The 22,960-nt window shown below is 35.8% G+C and overlaps 1 protein-coding gene across 2 annotated transcripts in view; it reads left to right on the top strand.

The window, feature by feature from the left end:
- The window catches only part of GABBR2 (gamma-aminobutyric acid type B receptor subunit 2), a 471,997-nt gene that overhangs the window by 217,765 nt on the left and 231,272 nt on the right, over nucleotides 1-22,960 (top strand). For both annotated transcript variants that reach the window (XM_032696868.1, XM_032696875.1), the window contains exons 4-7: nucleotides 3,865-3,966; nucleotides 9,347-9,412; nucleotides 15,919-16,110; nucleotides 17,237-17,473. In XM_032696868.1, coding sequence (XP_032552759.1) covers nucleotides 3,865-3,966; nucleotides 9,347-9,412; nucleotides 15,919-16,110; nucleotides 17,237-17,473 — 597 coding nt within the window. The remainder of the gene's footprint in view (nucleotides 1-3,864; nucleotides 3,967-9,346; nucleotides 9,413-15,918; nucleotides 16,111-17,236; nucleotides 17,474-22,960) is intronic.

The following is a 22,960-nucleotide window of genomic DNA, read 5'->3' as shown; positions in this document are numbered from 1 at the left end:
CTCCTGATACAGAGCACAAGAGCGTCGCAATTTGATCTCCTCTAGATTCATTATTTTTTACAATCCACTTAGTTATTTTATCTACTCTCTCAATTTGCTAGAGATTAAAGAAATTAATTTCTTCCTTGGCAGTGCAAGTTCTTGACTCCTCAACCCCCCTGTATTTCTTCCTTCCCAGGTGCAGGGTCAGGGACTTGGTTGTTTACCTCTTAAACATCACTGAATCTGATACAGCAGCTATGAGATAGGCAAGTATTATTGCCATCCACTTCACAGGAAAAAGATACAGCCAGACTTGGTAGCAAATTTTAAAACCTTTATTTCAGTCATGAGCTGAGTGAAAGAGGAGCTCTGGCAGAATGAGGGAAAAAGCAGTTTTCTTGCATCCCACCTTCTCTTGTGCCTCAAGCACAAGGGACATCCTTTTCTTGCTGCAAATGTGTCCCTTATACATGACACAAACCCTTCATTTTTTTTTGGAGCTTACTCCTTGTTATTTGCACCCCAGTAAGTTTTGAAGTTGACCACTCATTGATTAAATATGTAGTCTGGCGAAATATTGATTTCATCTTTGTAGACAGAGTAAAATTGTCTTTTTTTTAATGTTTTTTTTTCTCTGAGTTACCACCTAGGGTCTCTGAGAGACGGACTAGGGTCTCTGAGCAGTGATTTGTGAAAATTTCCAGTTTTATTGATGATCAGGTTTGGTAGTTCCTGTTTTGGAAAAATAAAATATTGCTGTCTTCAAGGTATGCAAAGTTGACATAAACAGATATAGATCTACAACCTTCATTAAATTGTTAACAAGGGAATAAAATCACATGGAATTACACTGCTTCTGTATTATAAGTCAGCACAATATTTACTTAGGAACTGTGGATTCCCCACAAAAACTTAATGCAGTTTTGTTACAACTTTCTACAGCAAATTCCTCAAGTTGAAATTATCCTATCTACAGAAAAAAGAAGCAGAAGTATAGTAGTTCTATAATTCTCTTTACTCGAAGTTGCTGGAATGAAACAATTGCTGCTGAGCTCTAAAACTGCTTGTACTGCTGGTGATCACACTTTCCAGGACTGCAAGCATCTGCTAAAACAATATATCCATAATTTTGTGTTCTGAGTTTCACAAATTTCATTCAAAATTGGAATGTTTGCAACAAGAATTGGCAGCTCTAGAACTGGAGGTGAGGCTTTGCAAATTCTGACTTTGGACCCAAATCCAAATCAGAAGATTCTGTAGTTAAATTTATTTGAAAGAAATTAATAACCTCTGTAGAAAGAAAACCAGAAATTTCCATTCCATTATATATTTAGAGTATTTATAAAGGAAGAAAAGACCCTGAGGATGGTGAAAAAAAATGTATGGAAAGAGGAAACAAAGACTAAGAAATATAGTATAAATACCCCAGACCAGGCACAAGATGACATGTGTCAGACTAGTGGTTAGAACACTGAAAGGGGAAAAAAACCATTGCCTTCTAGAAAACCAGTGTAAACCTTGTAAATGCTTATAAAGCTCTTAGTATCTTGTTGGGGTAATGGGAAAGAATCACCTTTCTTTGGCAAAATCTCCACAACACATGCATCTGGAAAATATCAAATATGTGATCGTAGCAGTGAAGGAAAAAGTTTTTCAACTTCTTTGGCATAAAAATCTAGTAAGGTATGTCTTTTGGGAGGTTGATCAGTAGTTCAATGAGCTCTGAAAGCCACAGAGGACTTGGCTTCTAGCAGATGAGCCAGGACATTTTAGAGAAATTTCTGAATGGCTGAATTTAAATGCATGTTACTCAGAAAAAAACCCAAACGCATGCAATTGTATTCTTCAGTTGCAGAGTTCATAAAGGAGTTCTGAAGAGATGGAGTCACAGCAAGTCAGTAGACAGTCTGAAGTGTAATTTTTATAATTGTCAGCTTTATGCCCACCATTGAAGCCTATCTATAAGTGTTAATCTATTTTAATAATATTTAATGTGGAATTTTTTATCACGGTTCTCATGTTCATAATGGTCTAATTTGACTAAAGAGTATTTGGGTAAATCATGTTTTCTGCTCAGAGTAGCTGAATAATGTTAAACTAGTCTTTTTTTAGATTAAAAGAATGACTAGAATAGGTTTCAGAAGAAAATCAAGAAAATATCAGAAAAGCAAATCTAAAACTAAAAATGTTCTTGTACAGAAGAAAGTAGGACAGTATGGGGTAGAAGCATATGACACATTTGCTTGGAAAGTACAGTGCTGATAGCTAAGGAAAATATTACTTTTTGTCAGTAGCAAATGATAGTTTTAGTGAACTTTCATACTAGGTAAAAGGATTTTGGACATTAGCTAAACTATGATCAAGAGAGGTCTGTTTTCTTTTGTTGTCACTAATGGTTTGTTTCAGAAAAAAAGTTTTTCTTTTTATTGAGAAAAACCTGTATCGTAAGGAGCAGTTAATGGCATTGTTGGAGCTAAAATAACAATAATTCATTTTTACTAGTAAACTAGCAGAAAAAGGAGTCATTACTGATCATTTTTGTCAGTGAATATATTTTCACAGAATTAGCTTAAAAACTGATAACATCACAAAAAGATAAAAAGCTTTAACTAAAATGTTGGTGAGCTGACCATTCTGACTTGCTTCTTTAAGATAAACTATTTTTTAAATTAAAAGTTACTTATATGTCCTATTTGTTTTAATTGTAAAAGGTTATAATGTAAAAATGCATCTTAGTGATTTTAAAGCATGGTTAAAAGGGATAAAATGACAGAGAGGTCATGGAAGAAGTAATTAAGGCAGCTGTTGTAGTAATGATTGTCAGGAAATGACCCATACAGAGGGTCATTGGAAAGTATCTTCATATAATATATAGGCTTCTAAATGTTCATGTTTAATACCGCATATTAAACACATTTTTCTGTGTTTGCTTTTGAGATACCTGTTTTACACCGTGATTTACTTCTCCTATTTCTGTCATTAAAAACAAATTAAATAGATAATCAGTGCCATGAATGTGATCATAATTTTATTAACTTAAAATTGGTGTGCCACTCTGTTCATTTCAGTCTGTAATCATGTTACAGACTAAAATTATTTTTGCTTATCTATTAGGAATAGTAATGTGAAACTGGTTTTGCAGTCATGTGGCTGGAGGAAAACCATCAATGATTAAGACAGAAAACCTTGAAGTATTTATACGAAACAAACTCCTTAAATCGGTAAGCCAGATTGCTTTGTATGTTATCTGGCTTCTTTGTGCTATTACACAGCTCAAAGAGGACACTCTTGCCACTATTAAAAAAAAGTAGGTGCAAAAATCTGTTGGTACATGGTTGTATGTGTCACCTTTAAACAACCTATACCACCTGCTGCTCCATGGTCTAAGAGAGGGTGAGGGCACAAAGGAGTTCATTAAGCTTTATCAGTCCCTAAATGCTGGAAACTAAGCTCTGCTGATTCATGCTAGGACCAGCTGACAGTGGTTTCAAATCAGTACTTGAGAATGTGTAAGATTTTCCTTAATGAGTCTTTTGCCTTTATAGAGTCTTAAACATCATCTTGGCTGCAACAAAGTTTTTGGTCTTAACAGCCTAGGAAATATAGGAGAATTATCCATCCCCATGGTGCAAAGTGGGAACCTACTGTGAACTCTTCACCACACATAATAAGACTTCTTGCATAGTATAGCCATTGATAGTAGATTATGGTCATAAAGGAATAGTGCCTTGATCAGATTCTAGACAAAATGGAAAAAGATATGCAGGTTCATATATCATTCTCGAGATCGTTACTTGTCATTACAGTGATAAATATAGTCCATCTGCTTCCTTCTCACTGAATCTCAGTTCACTAGTTTGCCTTTTTCTCAACTTCTGACAGGTGAGGAATGATCTGACTGGCGTCCTTTATGGTGAAGACATCGAGATTTCAGATACTGAGAGTTTTTCCAATGATCCCTGCACAAGTGTAAAGAAGCTTAAGGTATGTGCTGCTGTTTGAGGAATAACGAGAAAGTGGCAATTTTTTTTCCTATGAAGAGGGCTAATGAAACAAAATTTGTGTTAGAATGACATATTATTACATTCCATTGCATAATAAGATTAAAAAAATGGCATTTTGAAGGCCTGGTCCTGCTTAAGTCAATGAAGGTCCATGCATATAGTAAATATTTTTAATAGTTCCCAATAGTGACAATAAGTAAAGAAAGTTGTTGCTGGCTTAATATTTGTACCTAAACCCCCAGTCTTAGTGATATAAGTGTGAAAACTCTTGAGGCTTGGAACCAGAACCATTTTAGGGCAAATTATTGTAGCAAAGGTAAATAAATGTAGCAAAAGCATTGGGCCTCTTTCCATTAGCTTCATTACATATTTTAGATTGAATTCTTTGCTTACATCATCTGCATTATTTCATATGAATTATAAAGGGGGGAAAGGAAAAAAAAATTATAGCAGAATAATTGACCGTCTTTTCTTACTACAATGATTTATTAGACTCCTGGCATCTCATAAAATTAAAACTATATTTTAGCATTACCATGCAGTGCAACCAGCAATAAATTATTGAACAGCAGGAGAAAGCATTTTTAAATAGTGATGGTCAAATCGTTGCTGGCACTAAGTACATTTAACATACAATTAAAGCCATGATCCTGTAAATACTGAAATATCTGTAAAACAGGTTACAAAAATCTTAGTAAACTGTTATATAAAAAAAAACCCTCAAAATTAAAGCAAGGATATTGATCTGTGTAAGACTAGACTACTGAAGCTAGCTGGAAAAGTTCTGGAACAAGGTAAATTAAGTGGGCTTTATTATTCTCACAATCTAGAAATGTAAGCTGGAATATTTAAAGTATTAATAGGTAAAGTTTATCTTTATAGGAAACCATTTATGTCTGCCCAGATTAAGCCAGTTTGTGTTTCTTATGTGGTGTTGAAGAGACTCCAGTATGTGTTATCAGTGAAGTCCACATTTTTGACTAATAATAATGAAAGAAGAACTATTTTAACCCATAGGTAATGTAATAACAAGAAAAATTCATATAAGCATATATACTTAGGCTGAAAGTTAGATGTGATTCTAGCTTTCCTGTGCGTCAACAACACACTGGGTTGTTTTATACGGAAGACCAGAAGACTTAACTAACAATACATTAATCTCTTGATTTCTTCTTCAAAACAAATTAGTAAAACAACAAACAAGAAATTATCCAGACAATTGCTTCTTCTTGACTGAAATATAAGGTTAGCTGTCATTAGGTACACATAGACATAATAGACATTAGGTTAGACGTAGAACATAACTATCCAATTCTAGATATGTTCATTCTTTTCTTCAAGATATAAACCTCATATAGGTAAACTGGTTTCTGCTTACTGAAGCACCTTTTATTTTCATAAACACAGTTTAAATTAATGAAATTGATGATTATGTGATGGAAAGTAGAAAAATCTGGTATGATTTGCAGAAATATATTTTATATTTTTTCCCAGTAACACCTTAGTTTCTACTGCATTGACCCCAGCCTCTTTGAATCACAGCTGAAAGGTAAATTTAGGCTTATGGATATCTTAAAAACTCATTTTTGTGTTTGCAGAAAGGGATGTTGAAGGATATGCATTTGTACATCAACTTAAATGCTTAAAAATTCTAAACATGCATAGACAAATTGTATCAGCAATAACACTTCTACTTCCAACATTTTTCTGTCTTGCATGCAGGACAAAAAAAAATTGCAATATATGACTTCCAATTCAATGAAACAGTTTCCATCTGATTTCCCAAGTACAATAGGTTTTTTGAATACTGATTGAACATGATCTCTCATTCTAACAGTCAAGTTTAATTAATTTTAAAATTTTGTGCCTTGAGCAGGTTTGGAAGTGGCATCAATCTCAGTAAGTGACATGCACTCTAACAGGCATCAACAAGTTTTGCCAGTGTGTTATGATGCTGGGAGTTGACATCCTCTAGTTCACCTTCACCATCAGTGATTCCATAGTTAAGGTCAGAGGCTCATCTATAGTGCTTCAAGTGGACATTCATGTATTTAGAAGGCAGAACATGTCATAGTTACCCAGCTTTGTGTAGATTTATTGATAACCTCTTGACTATCAGATACATGGAAGAGAATAAGACAGAGTATCTGAGCTGTACAATTTAGGTATTTCATAAAGAGCATGCCAAGACATTGACTTTTCCTGACATATAAGATATTGTAGCAATACTTCTCCGGAAAGCTCTATAATACAGCACAGTCATGTTATTCATTAGAAATGAGACAGATTAAAATCTGAGCAGAGAAGCTCTGCAGGCTGAAAAAAATAGCTGCCTATTCCAGCATAACATACATCACTCAAAAACTCTGAAAAGGCTAAAGAGTGTCTCATGTCTGCGGCTGTTAGAAATGGCAGTGCAGGAGATAAGTTGTTCTTCATCCCTCAGTGGAGCATCTTAGAGGTGTTGATCCTCACTGTTTTCAGGGCTTATAGTTCTCAGCTGATGGTACTACCAAAGACTTTATATTTAGTAGCTGAATAATATCCTCACCTATATGAAAGAAAGAAGGGAGCAAAAGAGTCATTAATTTTTGAGGCTGTGCTATTGTCTTTATTTTTAAAACATGTTTTTATGCAGAGGCTGCCACAACTGTGGGTAAATGAAATGTACATTATCTTGTTTGAACTTTACTCCATATGGGAACATATGTATTTCTTACTGAGGGGCAAAGCTTAAAGGCTGATATTGCTACTCTAATCTCTGAGAAGAGTAAATATGACAGCTCACCATCTGGCAAATGGTCTAAACATTGGTCTTTTTATATAAGTGCAGTTTTGGGAGTTGCCTTCCCCCGGGATGTTTTTAATCATCTTGTAGATCACCTGCCTAGTTCCATGAATTAAAAACTCTTCTGTCAAATATCTTTTAGCTCCATGCAAGCAATTTACAACTCTCTGAGAAAGATACTTGACACTTCCTGGGATCCAGTGGGTGACTTCTTTGACCCCTACAAGAGAGTTCCACTGTGTTAACTTGCATCAGCTCAAGAAGGTTGATATGAAGGAAGAGTATATCCTTGCCAGGAAATCATATTGATTTATAGTTAGTTATCAGTATGAATGAAGGGCAAAAAAAGTTATGCCCAGAAAGTGGCTGTTGTATTCTTTGTATAAGACTATAATGTGGGCATATACTTTGACCCACAAGCGCTGACCTTAACCCAGCTCTGACACACTTCTGTGCAGACTTCATTATTCATCCAGATAAAACATCTGCAAGGGACTTGAGCTACGTCCAGTTGAATGAATTTGTAGCTTCAATGTATCTTATGCAGGATGGAGAGAGGATACCCAAGCCTGGCATCAAATGGGTCTAGGTTTATTGTCATCTTGAATATAATTCTTCAGGAACAAATCTGGGAAAAATGTAGAAGGGATTGCAAAAAGCAGAGTTAAGAGAAAGAGGCTTACTGAGTTCATCATTGCACAGAGGAAGAATGTTATGCATGGAAGAGGAAGAGCTCTTGTACAGACTTTCCTAAATTAGTTCCTTCTACCTGTGTTCTAACACGCAATTCTTTGGTTACATGATTTCTTACTAAATTATATGATAATCAGGTGCAAGCAAAGTCTTAAGGAGTGGAACCACACACCACAGACACTATGACTTCAATCTGAAGGGTTTTGCACAGCCAGCGGGCAGCATTGCTGTATGTGCGCTGTGGGATTATTCTCTACACCCTGACTACAGTCTTTGGTATTCATAAACTATGAGGCCACATAGTTTATATCTTTTGTTGTTGTTTTTCTGTAAATTGGTTCTCATCATGTTATAAAATGAAATGGAATTTCTTCAATTTTAAGTTTAATAATTAGGTACTGTGCCATTTATTTTGTAATCAAACTCTGCTACTTTTTTTTTTCAAATATCAGATCTGCATTTTTATGTTCAGAGCAATCAAGTGATTCAGATTGGGGTTCCAAGAGTGACAGAACTATTTTTAAAATGTGAAAAATAGAAATAGTAGATGAGGTGGTTTTTTTCTGCATAATTCCTAGATTTATTTATTGTCCTTACAAAAATTGTAATACTATTGATGTAATTTGTGTAATTTGTTTGCTTAGTTTCATATGACCCTGTTAGATTTGTTTAAAATAATTTAATCCACTTGAATAAGATTTACATTACTTTATCAGTCTGTGGCTAAATATAAAAATGAAGAGAAGCAGGCTTACTGAAAATGCACAGATTCAGAATGAGCAAAGCAAATTACATTATTTCTGACTTTAACCATGCTAAGAGTGATAATAATTTCATGCATTCAATTGCAGAAGCATTCCAATATCTTTTTGCACTGCCCATCATAATATTTTCTGCTGAATGGGAAATAAACATTGGAATTATCTAAACTAAAAATCTTTGATACATTGATTTAATTAAAACTGAAATGTTTTTCACCACTGAAATTCAATCTGAATCATATGTTTGTTTTTTCCTTGGAAAGAGCTATTAGTAATTCTAACCAGGTGTTTCATGAAAGAAATGAAAAATTTTATGTGCTCAAGCTTTTGCCAAGAACTCTGCCTTTGTGTGAAAGAAAAGGTAATATGAAGTCATAAAAAGCTATCTGTTCTGTGTTTAATAGATGTTAGAAGTAATTTTTCATATAGAAAAAGGTTAGCCCTACTTGTTCCTGGAGAAATATTTTCCTACATATGCTTCTGAATTTAGGAATACTTTCTAAATATGTTTCTAAATATGAAAGTAAAATGTCATCTTTGGACTTCAGTCATAGATTCTTAAAATGTGATTTTTTTTTAATCTGTGGAGTTGGCAGGGAGAAGAGAGGGGATGGGCAATGTGTTATAGGGACTGTAGAGAAGATGTTGTATGATTAAAACCTTTAAAAATTATTAAAGCAGGCATAATATCAAGGCGTTTTATCTCACAAATCTAGTTTCTTAATTTTACAGCATTTTTTCATGTGAACAGTGAAAAGCGTAAGCCTTCAGCTAGTTTTAAAATGCAAAATTGTGAAAGAAATCTTGCAAGGAATCAAAAGAATATTTAATATTTTAATGTTATTGGATAGTAATATATGACAAGTAATATTTGACTGTAATATCACAATTTTATTCTAATTAGTGCTATTGCTTAATCATTTTCTTCGAACACCTCAGCTTCTTTCTTTTGTGGTGCTTCAAGTTCTTGAATTTATAGAAAGTTAACTAGTTCCTTATTACTTCTACTGTCTGCAGTTGTAATCTGTGCTAACTCCCTACATGATCTGACTGGCCAATTGAAGTGGTATCTGGAAAGTGACTGTATTTAACTACCACATATTTTATTCAATCTGCAGGGAAATGATGTTCGGATAATCCTTGGCCAGTTTGATGAGGAAATGGCTGTGAAAGTTTTCTGCTGTGTAAGTAAATATATTTAATTGCATTATCAGAATAAAGAATGTGCTACATTTGAATAAAAAGTAACTTGAGCATAAACATTTCTTCATGGAGTTTGGTTCTGTGAAGATTTATATCCTAAAGAAAGGTTAGACATGCTTAGCTCCATTTCTCTTTCAATAAAATATTTCATACTTGACCTCAGTGGAATTTAGGCATGGACTGCGAGGTTAGCTTCTTCTTATTGCTTTCCTGTTGAGGAATTAAATGCCAAATCGAATTTGAGCATTTCTCTTCACATCAGATCCAGGGAAATACTTGTATACGTAGTGGTAGATACAGAGAACTGCAAGATTTGAATCATGTTTAAGAGTTGTGTTATGGTGGCAATGTCTGGATGTATGTGGTTTTGCATGGTTAGCTTTGAAAGAATAAAAAATTCAAGCCAGTTCTTATACATTGGAACTCAGCGACACCAGTAATTCCTGCTACTGAAAATGTTGCTAATTGTATAGTTACCATTTCTGTCTGACTGCTGTACATATTAAACATATTACACAAAAGTAAATTAATTAGTTTGTAAAAAATATTTTTTTTTATTGAAATCACATAGTAACACTAGCAAATATAAAATTCCCTATCCTCACCATTTGTTTGTGTGTGTGAATGTGCTGCAAACATGCACACTGTTATTGCCATTGGAAGTAGCAGGATTAAAATGTGGATCTGTATTTGTACCTGCCTGAAAAAAAAAATCCCAAAGAGGCAGATTTTAATGACCTAAATTTTGTATTGGCATTGAATTCTTAATCTAAATAGTCAGATTAATCCTGTATGATCCAAGAACACAATAAATATAATAGAAAAGCAATAATGATGGCATCTAAATTTCAGAGGATGTTTTTTAGTGTTCACTTTGGGAGACAGTTACCTACCCAAGAAAAGAAAGGAAAGGCAGAAATTCAAAATCTGAGTGCTATGTGTGCCCAGATGCATTTTGGCTCATACTCAGCAGCTGTCCCAGTTGGTGGCAAAATTTGGAAAGTAAATTTTAGAGTATATTTGGAAGGAACAAAATCTGTTTTCATCCAAAAGGAAATGGAAAGTATTCTTTTATTTTTCATTCTTCTCATCTCTAGGTCTTTGTATATAGATCTTTTTGTTCTGGCATTTAAATTGGATTGACAGAGATAATATGCTATTTTTTCATTCCTGGAAGAAAGAATAGTCCTTCGCAGCCCATCTCCTCTTCAGATCTCTTGGAGTTGGGCTGCATTTCCCCAGCTGAGGGATCCTGGTCAGAACTGTCTTGCAATCCAGCATTAACAAGAGATTGGTCTCATTTATGCCACTGCCCCTTATTTCTAGTTGTCTTCCTCTATAATTCTTTTCTAAGTCCACATGCATGTGAGGCCACTGAAGAAATCCTAGAAGCCCTTGGAAAAGCAGGCTGTCCTCTCCTCTGCATCACTCTAGTCTGAAGGATTTCAGGGAGAGGATGTCTCTTTCACACAAACACCCACCAGAGCTTTCTGTGGCTGTGGTTTGGTATGAACATGGGAGACATGCGTAACTCTGAGCAGTTTGAAGAACGATGGCTGCTTCTAAAGTACATTAGTGTCAAAAATAAAAAGGTGGATTTTTGTGAAACCTAGATAAATCTGAGAGGTCTTGTATTTAGACTAGTATAAATGTATTTATTTGAGAGTTTCAGAAGGAGGCTATATGCAGGAGAGGGCAGTTCAAAGTAGGTCATTTATATCTTAATGCACTACGATATGTCAGAGAGCTTGTTATTAGTCATAAAATATATTGTTGACTCATGCACTCCTACAGATATATGTCTAAAAGCACAATAATTTAGATATGCCAAGGTTTTTAACCCCTCTTTTCCAGGTTTATCTTTGGGTAGGTTTCACTTGTGATTCCCTATTATGTTTTGCAGGGTGACTGATGTCAGCCAGAGAAAGGCTTTGAGTTTATTAAAAGAAGATGTTATTTCACGAGTGCAAGCTTTATTGTTTTTTTCTGATTGTGGTTATAACCTGAATATTTTTTGCTAATGACTTATGTAGGTGGTAAAATCTTTAAAGTCTGCCTCACTTTTCTGCCTGGATTCAACAGTCATGTGCTGCGAGGTTTCCTCGGGATATCCATTCATTTGAGTTTACATAGAATCATAAAATCATTTAGGTTGGAAAAGATCTGTGAGATTATCAAGTACAATTAACCCAGCCCTGCCAAGTCCACCACTAAACCATGTCTCGAAGTACGACATCTTTTAAATACCCTCAGGCATGATGACCCAGTCACTTCCTTGTTTCTTGATAATCCTTTCAGTGAAGAAATCTTTCTTAATACTTAATCTAAACCTTCCCTGGTGCAACTTCAGACCATTTCCTCTTGTTGTATTGCTTGTTATTTGGAAGGGACTGACATCCACATAATAAATGTTCTAAAAGACTGTATAATTCAATGGCAGACTTTAAAAACCGGACAGGACTGGTTCAAGCCAAAGTGAATGTTAGGACATGTTTCCTACAATGATTTAAATAAGCTTAGCTATTCATTTAACACCAGTGTCAAAAACAGTAAGCAATTTTAGTTCTATGGAAATATTAGCTTTGTAATGTCATTTCCACCTCAGTGGGATGAATTTGATGTTTTTCATGGAATAGAAATTAGAGGTTTTTGCTCAAAATCTAATACTTCAGCAATCAACAAGTTGCCAGTAATTGTTTACTACGCATAAGAAAGATCTCTTACAGAAATTTCTTTGCTGTAAATAAGCATCCCTTTATTAATTGAAACACAAATGTGTCTTTTTAAACTTTAAAAGGTTTAAAAAGAAAAATAAAAGTTCAATTTCACAAGGGCAAAAATTGTCAGTGACAGTTTCCTGGCTGTTTGACAGCAACTCAGAGCTTTGCAGCCTACATAGGGCATGAGAGAAAAAGTAGGGAAGATATATGCTGTTCTGGTGGTACAAAGTACTTGTAAGCCTTCCTCACCTTTCTCTTGTGTGTCAAAAAATCTTCCCTTAGAAACTAAAACTTGTAAGAATTGGTCTGCGAGCATTCAGACAGTTCAGCAAAGGTCCACATATTTCAAGCGATTGTATCTTTTAAGCATCAAAATCATCTCTGTTTAACAGAATGAACAGGGAGGAAAGGGTGGTAAAAAGCAGTATTTTGCAGTTAAGTCTTCTGGAATCCAAACACTGTTACTGAATGCTATCAACTGTGCTATCACTAGAAAAATGACTGCATGGTCACGGTACTAAGCCATAGAGGAGCTGATTTTCTTCCTTCCTTTGTCTTCCCCAGACTACCCTTCAAGCCCTGCCATGTCACCATATCTCTAACGATGAGCTGCCAGCTCATCAAGTGTTTGTTTTGGTTTTTGTTAAACGAAATTATTGCAGAAATGTGAAAATGCACCCATGTTGGGAATGATCCCTCATTTCCAGGATGGAGTTCCTGGCTTTTTTGAAACGTTCAATTTTCATCGCATATCCCAGGGCATTCACAGATTATGCAGGAAACAGTTCAAGTGCTTATGCAAACAGAAAATTTCCAACAGCTCTAATTTCAGAATAGTTCACAGCCAATACTTTCTGGCAACACACAATTTGAAACTTTAATCTCTATAGAGCAGGGGGAAGGTACATAAGTTTGTCCTTCCCTAAAAGCACTATTCTGTGTCAGTTTGTGTCCTTAGTGATTTGAAAACTGTCAAATAAAGGACACTGTGTCACTGAAAGGTCTTGAATAACCTAATTGTGTAATGGAAGCTCTTTTATACCTAAGGAAGTACTGCAAGATGGGATTGCTGTTTTCCACCCACGTGGATCTGGGATGCAGTGTTGCCATAGCTGTGGCAGGAGTGGAGAAGGGCAGGGGGACAAAAGCAGATGTGTTTCTGGAAGGGTAGAATTAATGAGTAAGAGAAAGACTAACTATTTCTGCAGATTCCAACTCAGTATGTTCTATGGTTCTTTGATTGTGGAATAAGTAAGTGTAGTGGGTTGACCCTGGCTGGATGCCAGATGCCCACTGAAGCTGCTCTCTCACTCCCCTCTGCAACTGGACAGAGGAGAGAAAATATAACAAAGGGTTCATGAGTTGAAATAAGGACCAGGAGAGATCACTTACTGATTACCATCATGGGCAAAACAGACTCAAAGTGGGAAAATTAATTAAATTTTTTACTATCAGAATCAGAGCAGAAGCATAAGAAGTAACACAAATCTTAAAAACACATTCCCCTCACCTCTCCCTCCTTCCAAGTTCTTCCTCCTCCCCCCCAGCAGTGCAGGCAGACAGGGAATGGGGGTTATGGTCAGTTGTTTCTACCACTGCTCAGGGAGAGGAGTCCTTCCTCTGCTTCCTGTGGGGTCCCTCCCATGGGACACAGTACTTCACAACCTTCTCCAGCATGAGTCCATCCCACAGGCAACAATTCTGCACAAACTGTTCCCATGTGGGTCGTTTTTCCATGGGGTGCAGTTCCTTCAGGCACAGGCTGCTCCAGCATGGGTCCCCCACAGGGCCACAAGTCCTACCAGGAAAACCTACTCTAGTGGGGCTCCTCTTTCCATGGGTCAGCAGGTCCCTGCCAGGACTCTGCTCCATCTTGGGCCTCCCACGGGGTCACAGTCTCCTTTGGGCATCCATCTGCTCCAGCATGGGCTGCAGGTGGATCTCTACATTCCTGTGGTCCTCCGTGGGCTGGAGCTGCTCCACCATGGTCTGCAACACAGGCTACAGGGACCTCAGCTCTGGCACCTGGAACACCTTCTCCACTTCCTTCTCCACTCACCTTGGTGTCTGCAGGGTTGTTCCAATGTTCTCACTCCTCTTTCCTCTGACTGCATTTTTCATCTGCACAATGAGTTTCTTTTTCCTTCTTATTTTTATCACAAAAATGTTACTATCACTCCTGATTGCCTCAGCCTTGGCCAGCAGTGAGTCTGTCCCTGGAGCTGGCTGGCATTGGCTCTGCAAGACATGGGGGAAGCTTCTGGCAGCTTCTCATAGAAGCCACCCCTGTAGCCCCCCCATTACCAAGACCATGCCACAGAAACCCAATACAGTAAGATATGAGATGCAAGACACAAGGTTTCAGACACGAGGACTTTGAACAGCATTGTATACAAACGCATTAAATTTGATTTTGGCTGAACAAAAGCTCCTGTAACCAGTGGCCAAACAAATCTGCTTTGTGCACAAAAAAGTTATGAACTGAGTTGGCACCACTATAATAGACTTCACAAATTTAAAGCTCATTTTTAATTTAGGTATTAACATATTTAAGAGGTTACCCTATTTAATATTTTCTGCTATTCATGTATAAATCTGATACGCTTTTTGTATGATCTTTGAGATACTTTTCAAAACAGTTATTTCTGAATGACTAATATGTCCTGTTTGCATTCTTATAATTTCCTCCTTCTGTAATATTTTCTGTGAAAATGTTGCCACTTTCCTGTTAAGAGCTCTAAACTTGTGCCATATATTTCTGAAAATTGGAATTTTTGTCTTATGCGTTCTATCTCCAGTATTGCTTCTATTAGGAGCCCAAGAAGCATGAAATGTGCTGTTTTGAAATGGAGTCTGACTGAAATGTCAAAAGAAAAATATCTAGTTGCAAGACAGTGAGAGAAACATCTGAGATAAAACTTGCTAATTTTATCCTAGAACACTCTTCACAATGGAAGAGAATATCTGTTGTGAATAGATCAGCTTTTAGGTACAACAGCATATGTGTCTGACTAAGAAAGTGTTTCTGTTTCCAGTTATACATATCTGCTAAGTATTGAAAAGAGATCACCACCACCTCAGTATCTTGGAGTACAGTGGGCTGTATTCAGTATTCAAGCAGTACAGAATTTCATATGAAGAAATTTATTGCTAAAAAAAAGAGAAATCACTAAGATTTCACTTTATCAATTTACTATTGATTCATACTCCTTAGAAGAAACTCTGCGGTCTCTGTTTTAGCACACTCATCTAATCCGACTTTGCCACATTGTGATTTGATGGTGCCTATGATCCAAGTTCTCTTGTTTAACCTAATCCTAGTTTATGTAGTCTTTAGGTTGATATAAGGGTGATAATAACTTAATTTAAATGTGGTAGCATGGTGGTGGTCCTATCACTCATGTACTAGTTGTGTTATGAAGAACTTTCTGTGCACAGCTGTGCCTTCTGCCAGTGTTCCTCTTTAACTCCCCTGGTTTTAGAATATAGTTTCCGTTTTCTGTTTTTGAAGAAATGGTCTACTGAAAGCAGAACAGGATTTAGTAAATTCTCTTCTAATTTCCTGTATTTTAAAGGCAGGAGTCTTCAAGAAAAGAGTCTTTATTATTAGCAAGTGACTATTCTAAACTGTTCAAAATACTTGTGAATCCTTTGATTATGCCATAATTTCATTAATAAGGAAAAAACGCTAACAGAAAGCAATTGCTTTTATGTTCAATACCTCTATTACAATGACTATTATCTTTTCTGTTTTTCTTTATTTACAGGCTTATGATGAAGAAATGTATGGCAGCAAATATCTGTGGATTATTCCGGGGTGGTATGAAAACCTTTGGTGGGAATCCTGGATTAATTCCTCACAGTGTCTCAGTAAAAATCTTCTTGCAGCCATGGAAGGTTATATTGGAGTGGATTTTGAGCCTCTCAGCTCGAAAACATCAAAGACTATATCAGGAAGGGTTAGTATTTTTCCTCCATCTATTTTATTATACCACCAGTTGTCTCACCAGTGCGTTGGCACAATAAAGCACCAAGAAGGGAGGTGAAGCTAAATGATTCTTCTACCAAGAGACCTAGCAGTCATCATGGTTAGTCTCATCTTTTCACTGGTTTGCAATTTTTAAATATTTAAAAATCAATTCAAATTCTCTACAGGGTAAGAAAACACTAAAGTCCTTTGCTTCAAATCTGTCCTCTTCCCTCTGTATGAACATTATAGCCAAATTAAAGCTTGAAATATAATTTCGGTATAGTGCTGTGTCACGTCAAGTTAAATGGTTGAGCACAGAAAGAGAAAACCTTTATATTTAAACCTATTCCTGCAAACAGCTAATTTCAATGATGATTTGTGCCTTTCAGAACTAGGGGGCAGTAGGTGAGGCTTGTTTTTAATATATAAGTATGTGGTATTTCCATAAAGCACATAACATCTGATCACAGAACAAATCCATACAAACTCTGACCGATGAATAAACATGCCTGATTTTGCTGCTTTTCATCTTTTTTTTTCCCATGTGCCTTTCATGCCTTGCTGAGTGAGCATGAAAGGCAACTTTACTGAAAGGCAACTCATCATAAGAGAGCACATCATCAAGAATGTAGTGAACTTGTAAAACATAGGCAAATTGCCACTCAGATAATTTCATATTAAACAAATGGTTGCTTAAGTAAAGGTTATTTGATTTGCATTATCCTGTAAAGTGTAATCAGACCAATAATTTGCAAGGATACAGACTTATTCTCTGTTCAAGTATTATAGCTCACCAGTACACTGGTAGTTTTGATTGAACTAAAGCCTTTTGTACAAAAGCAAAATAAAGCAAGTTGTTCTTCATACAGTGAAGCAGCACAGTTGCTTTTGGTCTCTCTGTCTTCTAGATCTTTCTCCCACTCTCACTAGCAGTTTTATAAGTCAGGCAGCACGTTTTTTGAATTTTAGTTTCTTTCATAATTTTTGGTTTGGTGGCCTTTTCTGTATTAGTCATGCATGTCTCTAAATAGGAGGGTGCAGTCTGAGGTGTTGGTTTGGATGCAACTCTGTAACATGTTAAGTATTGAGGTAAAACAGTTTTTTCTCCTCTGCAGACTCCACAACAGTATGAAAAGGAATACAATGCTAAGCGTGGTGATGGGCAATCCAGCAAATTTCATGGTTATGCCTATGATGGAATATGGGTGATTGCCAAGACCCTGCAGCGGGCAATGAAGTATCTGAATGCCACCACCAAGCACCAAAAAATTGAAGATTTTAACTACACAAATCACAAACTTGGCAAAATTTTCCTGGATGCTATGAATGAAACCAACTTCTTTGGAGTAACGGTAGGTCCAAATCAGATAATTGTGGGGTGGAGGAGGCTTGTGATTCTGTGTCAGTAGTTGGAACAAGCATTAAATATTAAGTACTCTTGAAAAAGAAACACAGTTGTGTATTTCTTCTATCTTCAGAACTTCCACAGTTCTACTTTATATTAAAAATTAATATTGTTGCCTTGAGACTCTTGTGCATTACCTGTCTTCTGATGCCAAATGATGACACTGTACAATTTCTCAGTTATCAAATTTTTAAGCATGAATGTTGTTTGAATTAAGAACTCGGAGTGGTCTCAAGGGAACCACAAGTGTTACAAGATGCAGTGACCTAAGTGAATGTTTAGCAGTTATGGAGTAGATGGAATGAGATCTGAGAATACATGTTTCCCTCCATCATTAATTTTTGTTAATAGGTTATAGTACACCATCTCTAACTCCAGTGCTGAACTTAGCAGGAGGCAAAAAGGCTAAGACAAGGAAAGAAAAAGAAAAACTGAAGAAAAAAAAGGAACTACATAGCAGTATGCAATTTCAAGCCTATTGATAAATGCTGTACTTGGAATAACTCAGGACAGGTATATCTGACTCCCTGTGGAGTCTGGTTCATAGCTACTACTTATCAAAGATCCAATCCTACTATGGATGCAATGGGATAGCAAATTATGGTCACATTGATAGATTTCATTAGCACTGCTTAATTGCCCTTTACTGCTCCCCCTCCAAAATCCAACAAAACCAAACGCAAAATCTCTGAGACTGAAAGAAACCTGTTTTTTCATTAGTTTCAGGGACACCAGCAAAACCTCGCACACATCCCTTTAGGGAGTGAATGAATCAAAGCTTCACCAACGATATTCAGCTGTTTACTTATTTTATTCTCGCAGGTATAACTGTTCTCAAAGAAATTACTGTATTTAGTGCATGTCTGAGGTGCTTTGTAAAATCTTTCTCTTTAAAATTGCTCTACCAAGTCATAATGACAATGCACAGCCCAAATCTGGTACATACAAGGATCATGCTTCCTGTTCCCGTAATTCACAAAAACATTTTAATGTGAAAGATATGGAGAGAAAAAAATCTGTAGCAGCTACACTTTCTTAGGACATAATTAGAACAAATGATACTCAGGTTTTTCCAGACAGCACAGGAAAAAAGTTGAAGGAACAGATTGATTCGTACCAGAAATATTTTTAAACTTTTTATTCTTCAGTGTAATAAACTGCTATAATTTTTGACCTAATTTAAAACTTTCACTGGAATATAAGTTTTAAGTCTTGGAGTGCCAAATCTAATTTTTTTTCTTCCAGAAAATGTATTTTAGTATAGAAACTTATTCTAAACAGGGAAAGCACATTCCTTTTTTCAAGCGTAACTATGCCAAATATAAAATGAGTTTCTGAAAAAAAGAAGACATGAAAAGGACTAAATTTTATCAATATTCAAAACCTCATCCAATAATATTGTAAACTGTGATGTTATTTATTAGGTAAGAGAAGATAGACAAGAAGCTGTAGCCAAGAATCTAAAAATGTAAAATCTATTAGGTAGAGGCATCTTTCTTCATGCTTTCTGTGAATATGATATCAGAAACACTGTTGTGTCATAAATAATAAATCCCTTAGCCCAGTTTTCATTTTCTTTGAAATTATTTATAGCAAACCACACTGTTGAGTGGTGTATTTTGTGGAATTTTTAAATAATTTTGAAAAGACTTGTTGAGATGAAGTGTACTAGTTCCTGATTATACAGAATATCATTCTTTCAGTTTTCTGTTATTTTTTTTCTTTATTTTCTAGGAGGAAACATTTAGAAAACAGTTAAGGCTATTGCCCAGAGACTTGACATGACTAATCCTATTTTTATGCATCAGAAACTCAGTGCATAAATGTTATTTATTCTAATTCTGCTGTCAGAAATCTATTGGAAAAAAAATTACAGACATTTTTTAAATATTCCTGAGTATTCTGCTCTCTTTCTGGAATTTTTTTTTTCATAGTAAATTGATTCCTTCTGTTATTTTTCCTTTGTCCTTATCTGATTATCTGTGCATATCAAAGAAGATATGAGCAAGGAAACATAAATTTGGTGTATTATCAGAAAATAGTAATACAGTTATCTGCTTCACTTTTTCAAAGATAAACTAGATACTGTTTTACAGGTAAAAAAGGACTTTGTGATAAGAAATGAAATATGAACAAACAAAAGACCTGCAGGGATGTTCCTACAGTTTTATTAATCTAAATACTCTAATTTTGGAGTCAGGTTCACTGGTGGTGTCTGTTTTCTAGTTGAGTAAGGCGTTGTGTGGTTAGAATGGTCCATCTGCGGTGACCAGCTTTCAGGACAGGAGTTCTTTTGATTTAGGACTAGCTTGGTCTTCATGGTGCACATTTTTCTAATTCTTTGGTTATCAGAGCACTTAATTATTTATAAATGGGAAAGTTATTGAAATGGGGAAATACCTTAAAGGGTTTTGGACAATATTTTTTTTCACTTTTCCTAATTCAGGTAAAGGCAGTTGTGTAAACTGAATGCAACACTACCACCTTAGTGGTTTATAAAGTACAAGGTGCCTGTTTCCTTGCTAAATATACCCCTCTTCTCAAATAGTACACATTCTTTCCGATAACCTAAGTGTTAGAAAATGGAAGATGAGAAGTATTCAAACAATTTAGTTTGACACAGTTTAAATGTTGGAGGAATTCCCTTATATAGTTGGTAGAAGCAATGAAAGTAATTTAGAGTTGGAGGATCTACTGAGGTCTCTGTTACTACTTGGAATCAGTACAGAGGGATAAAGTGGTGGGAGACAAAATATATATCTGGGATATGTATATATCTTCATTTCAATTACTCAGCAGTTTATAGCATGCTACCTATAACATGCTGATCAAGTATGTATGAAAGCCAAAGAGAATTTTCCACAGAGCTAGAATAATTCTCCTACAGCAGGATTGTTTGTCTAAAGGATAATTAAAAAAAGAGAAGAAGAAAAGTCAAACTTTATTTTGTGTAGTACTACCATAATAGCACTACCTAGCTTGTAGGCTTAAAAATTAGTGAAGAATTAGTGCTGTCTTCTCAGGATATCTAGTAATATTTAGTGTATACTGAGTTGAAATCCATCTAGAGAACATAAGGATTTTGTTTTAGTAATTTTTTTCCTTTTTTTTCTCCTTGTAAAGACTATCAGTGGCTACACAGCATCAATACACTTACAATTACAGCAGCATTGATATTTGTTAGCAAAAAAAAAGGTTAATTATACCTGGGAAGATGTCATAGAATGGTTTGGGTTGGAAGGAACCTTAAAGGTCATCTAGTTCCAACCCCCCCTGCCATGGGCAGGGACACCTTTCTCTAGACAGGGATGCTGAAAGCCCCTTTAAACCTGGCCTTGAACACTTCCAGGGATGGGGCATCCACAGCTTCTCTGAGCAACCTGTTCCTTTGTCTCACCACCCTCACAATAAAGAATTTGTTCTTAATATTTGTCTAAAACTACTCCCTTGAAGTTTGAATCCTTTACCCCTTGTCCTATCACTACATCTCTTATAAATAGTCCCTCTCCAGTTTTCTTGCATGTCCCCTGTAGCTACTGAAAGGCTGGCATATTAAATACCTAATTTGTTCTCAGAATGGTATAAGTTTGTATTGGTTCCATGGGGTAGCCAGGTAGTGGGAAAAATACAGTGCATGTTGGAGGTAATTTTTAATTCCTTTTTTATGCAAAAAATGTCACTGCTTTTTAAAAATGTTTTTCTCTAATTTTCTTTTAGTTTCACCTTTGTCACTGATGTGAAGTCATGAATGTTATCATTCTCACTGTTTTATGCCTGAAGTCTTATAACTGTTGAAGTGGGGTATTCTGTTCCTTTCAATTATTGCTATTATCTGCTATTATAAATCAGGTTTCAAATTTGTTAATTTATTTCTCATCCTCATGGCCTTCTTTTTTTTTCTGTGTAACGGAAAAAGAATTGCAGCGAAGGAGAGAGAAAATTAAATACAGTGTTGTCTTTTCCTTTTATGTGAACCAAAGACTCTAGCACAGTAGGATAAAATTCCACCACGGTAGCTGCTACACAATTGAAACCACAGCCATGAAGTAGCTTTCAAGTCTGTCCCTGGCATCCTGCATTTGAAGGGATCCGGTCATGTTTCATAACTGGAAAAATGCTTATTTATATGAAGTTCACTTTCTATTTTGATGCCGATTGTTTCTGAAGATTTATCTCAGTAGCCTACCTCCACTTTCCAGGCTACTGTGCTGTACATCAATCTCAGAAATACAGGAGGTGTTAGCATCAGAATAGGAATGGGGGAAAGTATTTATTTCATGTCATACTGGAAAAATAACATACCTTAGATGGTTAAATTAAAAAAATATGTCGGTCTTTAGCAGAGATTCAGATAAAATTAGTATGGATTTCAGCAGGGTGAACTTATGCTTAATATGGGAGTCCAACAAGCATTTCTGTAGTGGCATTGATCAGTGAGGCTAATTTTCCTTGAACAGTTCTGAATCAAGCCTCAAGAGCTATTTATACCTGCAGAAAAATTTTCTTTGTTGATATGCCTGAGGTAGGGTAAATAGTATTGGGGTGAGGGCAGAAGTTTCAATCAAGCAACTTCTTGTTAATCTGGAATAGAGCTTTAAAAATACATTCAATTTTATAAAAGGGAGTGGGAGAGGTGGAGGTTTAGTGTGCAATGGAATACTTAACATCTGTTCCTGAGAAATGCTTTTAGATGTTCAAATGATTTTTACTTAATTTTGAGAATTTGAAAATTTGTAATTGGACATTAATACTAATGGAGTGATTTGATGGAGTAAAATAAGCTAACAAAGCACGTAGGAAACTATATGTATGTATGCACACATATGGAGATGCTCACAACCCCAGCGACTCTTGGCAAATCTGTTTGTTTTCCACACCTAGATCCATGGATTATGAATGTGAACTATGCTGACTTTAATGCCTTGTGTTGTCTTTTGATTTTCCAGAACTTGATTCCTATTATGGAATTTTTTGTGTAGCACAAGAGAGAAAAATACTTGGGGTCTGGCTGTGTGCAAGATCCCCTACACAGCTTTTTGTTTTTCCTGAATTTTGAATTTCGGTTTAACTGAGCGGAGATAAACATGGTGAATCTCTTACTTCTTTACTTCCTCTAGACTTCCAGTGCATTATCCAACTGAGATGAGAAAGTGAGAAGAGTGAACTGGGTTGGTGAACTAATTTGCTCTCTATCTGGCTGGTTCATTTAGGAGACTCCTCAAAATAGAGAGCTCTTAAAGTAAGCCATCAGCAAGTTTGCATAAGGTCATAAGCAATGTTTGCTCGTTAGGAAAATTCAGTGCAAATGTTTTCATCTGCCAACAGTGTAAAACTGCATCCAGAAGGAAATCGTAACTTTTTAAAGTGAGAACTGAAATTAACTATGACATTTCAAAGATTAGTCCTCAAGCTAATCAGCAGTTGATGATTTAAT

The sequence above is a fragment of the Chiroxiphia lanceolata genome, chromosome 1 (assembly GCF_009829145.1).
Source record: "Chiroxiphia lanceolata isolate bChiLan1 chromosome 1, bChiLan1.pri, whole genome shotgun sequence".
Lineage (NCBI taxonomy): Eukaryota > Metazoa > Chordata > Aves > Passeriformes > Pipridae > Chiroxiphia > Chiroxiphia lanceolata.
The sequence above is the reverse complement of the archived record's forward strand: the minus strand, read 5'-3'. Positions and strand labels throughout refer to the sequence as shown.